This window comes from Antrostomus carolinensis, unplaced genomic scaffold, assembly GCF_000700745.2.
Source record: "Antrostomus carolinensis isolate BGI_N321 unplaced genomic scaffold, ASM70074v2 scaffold20841, whole genome shotgun sequence".
NCBI classification, from domain to species: Eukaryota; Metazoa; Chordata; class Aves; order Caprimulgiformes; family Caprimulgidae; genus Antrostomus; species Antrostomus carolinensis.
The window spans coordinates 27,821-31,348 of record NW_010292465.1 but is presented as its reverse complement, the minus strand read 5'-3'; the positions used below and the strand labels follow the sequence as shown (position 1 = coordinate 31,348).

General features: G+C 47.5%; 1 protein-coding gene across 2 annotated transcripts in view; it reads left to right on the top strand.

Moving 5' to 3' along the window:
* Window positions 1-478: 478 nt before the first annotated feature.
* Window positions 479-3,528, top strand: part of FOXN2 (forkhead box N2) — an 18,374-nt gene continuing 15,324 nt past the window's right edge. For both annotated transcript variants that reach the window (XM_010176980.2, XM_010176981.2), the window contains exon 1: window positions 479-1,029. In XM_010176980.2, the coding sequence (XP_010175282.1) occupies window positions 493-1,029 (537 nt within the window). In that variant the 5' untranslated portion in view covers window positions 479-492. The remainder of the gene's footprint in view (window positions 1,030-3,528) is intronic.

The following is a 3,528-nucleotide window of genomic DNA, read 5'->3' as shown; positions in this document are numbered from 1 at the left end:
CTTCACTTTATGTGAAGTTTTGCAACCGATTTTTCACTCTTTGGGCACCAATGGCAAATGCTTCTGAATAGGGTCAGTTTACAATATAATGAGTATAGCTAAAGAGTTAATGTGAGAACTGAATGGATTAGATGCTACCTGTTAAGGTCTTTTTCAGATTTCAGATGTTGACATCAAAATAGCCATTATTGCCGTGTCCAAATTGGTGTTTCAGGGTAGATACAGCAGTTCCCAAGTGCTTACCAAAAGTTCTGGTTATAAACCAGGGGGGAGTTAACACATACTCATGAGATTACTGGGGGAGCTTGTGTTGGACCCTGGCTCTCACCAGTGATTACAGTGTTCTTGCGCAGCATGGGGACGGTACAGCCCCGCATTTGGGGATGGTACAGCCCCGCGTTTGCGCTTGGTGGCCTGCCACTGAGTGTGATTCTTGAAGGTTTGCATTGATTTCTGACCATCCTTTCCTTTGTTGCAGACCAATAAAGCTAAATGGGTCCAGTCACTGGAATGACTCCGGATAAGAAAGCTGAAACACCAGGAGCAGAAAAAGCTGCAGGACTACGGCAGTGTCATGGGGTGGGAAGCTTGCCTGATGCAGGCGATGCTGGCAGGCCGAGGGCCACTGGGGTGGACAGAGATTCAGCAGACGACGAGCTCACGAATTTGAACTGGCTGCATGAAAGTACTAACCTTCTAACAAACTTCAGCCTCGGAAGTGAGGGTCTTCCTATCGTGAGCCCCTTATATGACATTGAGGGCGACAGCGTGCCATCCTTCTCGCCGTCCTGCTACCAGAACCCTGAAAAAAAATCCTCCACTTCCAAACCCCCTTACTCTTTCAGCCTTCTCATTTACATGGCGATTGAGCATTCCCCCAACAAGAGCTTGCCAGTCAAAGAAATATACAGCTGGATCCTGGAGCGCTTCCCCTACTTCGCCACAGCACCCACTGGCTGGAAGAACTCGGTCCGACACAACCTCTCCTTGAACAAGTGTTTCCGAAAGGTGGAGAGAAGCCATGGCAAGGTGAGACTTGGCAGGAGGGAGGGTGGATCAAGGTGGAAACTCAGGGGGAAATGGAGAAGACTGTTGTTCTCAAGGACTTTTTGGTGGTTTGTTGTTTTGTTTTGGTTTTTTTCCCCCCTCCATGTCCTCTAATGCTTTATTTGCAGATGGAGGTGGTTTGGAAATGCCACTCCTGACAAATCACAGGATGACAAAAGTCTCTTGGTTTTTTTAGTACTGACCTGGGTAGAGCTAACTGTGCTGCATCCTTTTTAAAGCTGGCTGACATGCTTTGCAAAGGACCCTGCTTCTACTTACTTACAATTTTATTAGTCTACAATACCCAGCCTGAAACTTTAGACATCTGTCCCAGGATGTCTTTTTGCTGAAGCTTCTTAAACTGGTGCCCTCTCTATTCTCCCATGCTGAAATTTCAGGGTGTGCTCCTCCTTCCTTGCTTTTCCAGCATGGCCATGGCTACGGTAACACTGGGAAGCAGAAGAGATTGCGGGATACCAAGCAGCTTCTCCATTTGTATAGCATGGGTGTTTCCCATTTGGGTGCAGAAGTGGTCTTCTGGAGGCTGCCCTTGCTTGCAGGCATGCTGTATGTACGTGGCTGGCTATTTCTCTGTCTAATAGCTGTCTTGAGTGTTAAACTGACTTTTTCACCTGTGATCTTCTCTCACATTTAGCACAGCTCTAGCTTTTGAATAACCATCTTAATTCCTGCATTTAATATATGATATTTCTCTAACATCTGTCATAACATATCAGTGTGTGTCTCTGCATGGTGCAGACACAAGCTTTACTTCTTGAAATCAAGGATACTCTTTTCTGTACAAATTCTTTTTTCTTCTGACTTGTAGGATTTTACCATTTACTTCTTTCCTCCCTCTCTCATTTCCCATCCCATTCCTCAAAGAGCCAGCTCTGACTTAAATAAACCAACAAACCACATACCAAAAGTCAGCAAACAGATCCCGGACCTGTGTGCTTGGAGGTCAGCCTAAGTGGCAGCAGGCTTGTTATCAGAAATGCACGCAGTCCCTGGTGTGCTTGGCAGCTTCTCGCTGTAGATAGGGGCTCTGGAGCTGAATGGACATCGGGAAGGACTGTGTTGTACTGGTAGGATTGAACATCACTGCTCCTCAGTATCATAGGTTAGAATCATCGACTGGCTTGGGTTGGAAGGGACCTTTAAAGGTCATCTAATCCAACCCCCCTGCAGTGAGCAGGGACATCTTCAACTAGATCAGGTTGCTCAGAGCCCCATCCAACCTGACCTTGAATGTTTCCAGGGATGGGCCATCTACCACCTCTCTGGGCAACCTGTTCCAGTGTTTCACCACCCTCATCACAAAAAATTTCTCCCTTATATCTAGTGTGAATCTGCCCTCTTTTAGTTTACAACCATTCCCTCTTGTCCTGTTGCTACAGGCCCTGCTAAAAAGCCTGTCCCCATCTTTCTTACAGGCCCTCTTCAGGTACTGGAAGGCAACAATAAGGTCTCCCTGGAGCCTTCTCTTCTCCAGGCTGAACAACCCCAACTCTCCCAGCCTTTCTCCATAGGAGAGGTATTCCAGCCCTCTGATCATTTTCGTGGCCTCCTCTGGACTTGCTCCAGCAGGTCCATGTCTTTCCTGTGCTGAGAGCTCCCATTAAAGTGTTAAGGTGTTGTTTTCCCAAGCAGCAGCTTTGCTCTGAAAAAAAAAAAAATGACTTTTTACTGCTGTGTGGCAAGTCCAGTAACTCCCATAGCTGAGTCCTGCCAAGTGTTAGGACGGGCAGGACTCCAGGTGCTGTGGCTCCAGGTGCTGTGATGGAGTAACTGAGATGCTGCAAGCTGTGGCTGTGTGAGGGATGCGGACTTGAGCAGCGACCACAGGCTGCTGCATGTGGGAGAGGTGACCTTAAAGGACTGGGTGGCTCTGTCTGGGAAGGGAGACATGAGTTTCAGAAGCATTGGGACAGGAAAGAGAAATCTCCTGAATCAGTGTATGAGTTCCTGCCCTGTGTAGATCTGCCCTTTAAAACTCAGCCATTTCCAGCCTGGAAACCCTCATTGTTTAGGAGTTGCCAGTCAAAACTCGTGTCTTGGCATGTGGGTGGCAGGAGCTTCAGGCTCCCTGACCCTCTTCTGACCCTGATAAGTCCACCAGTGTTGCTGGGCTCAGAGTGGCTGAAGGAAAGCCAAAGGGTGGCTTGCTGCTACATGTGACACCTCTAGAAGGAAAAACAAAATGTAGAGTGGGTACCATCACTGACGGTGAGGTGATGCTGATGTGTTCTGTCAGTGTTCTCCCAAGGCTCTAGAAACTGCACAACTCTCTAATTCTTAAGAACAGAAACTGCATTTACCAAAAAAAACCCAACCCAACCCCAAAAAGGCCCCTCCTGAAACTTTGCCGAAGCTTCCCAATTTCCAACAAACCGTAGTTAAATCTTTACCCTCTGCCCTGCTTAGAAAAGGACCAGGTGAGGGTACTGCTCCAAATTCATCTTGCAAAACAAGTCCATA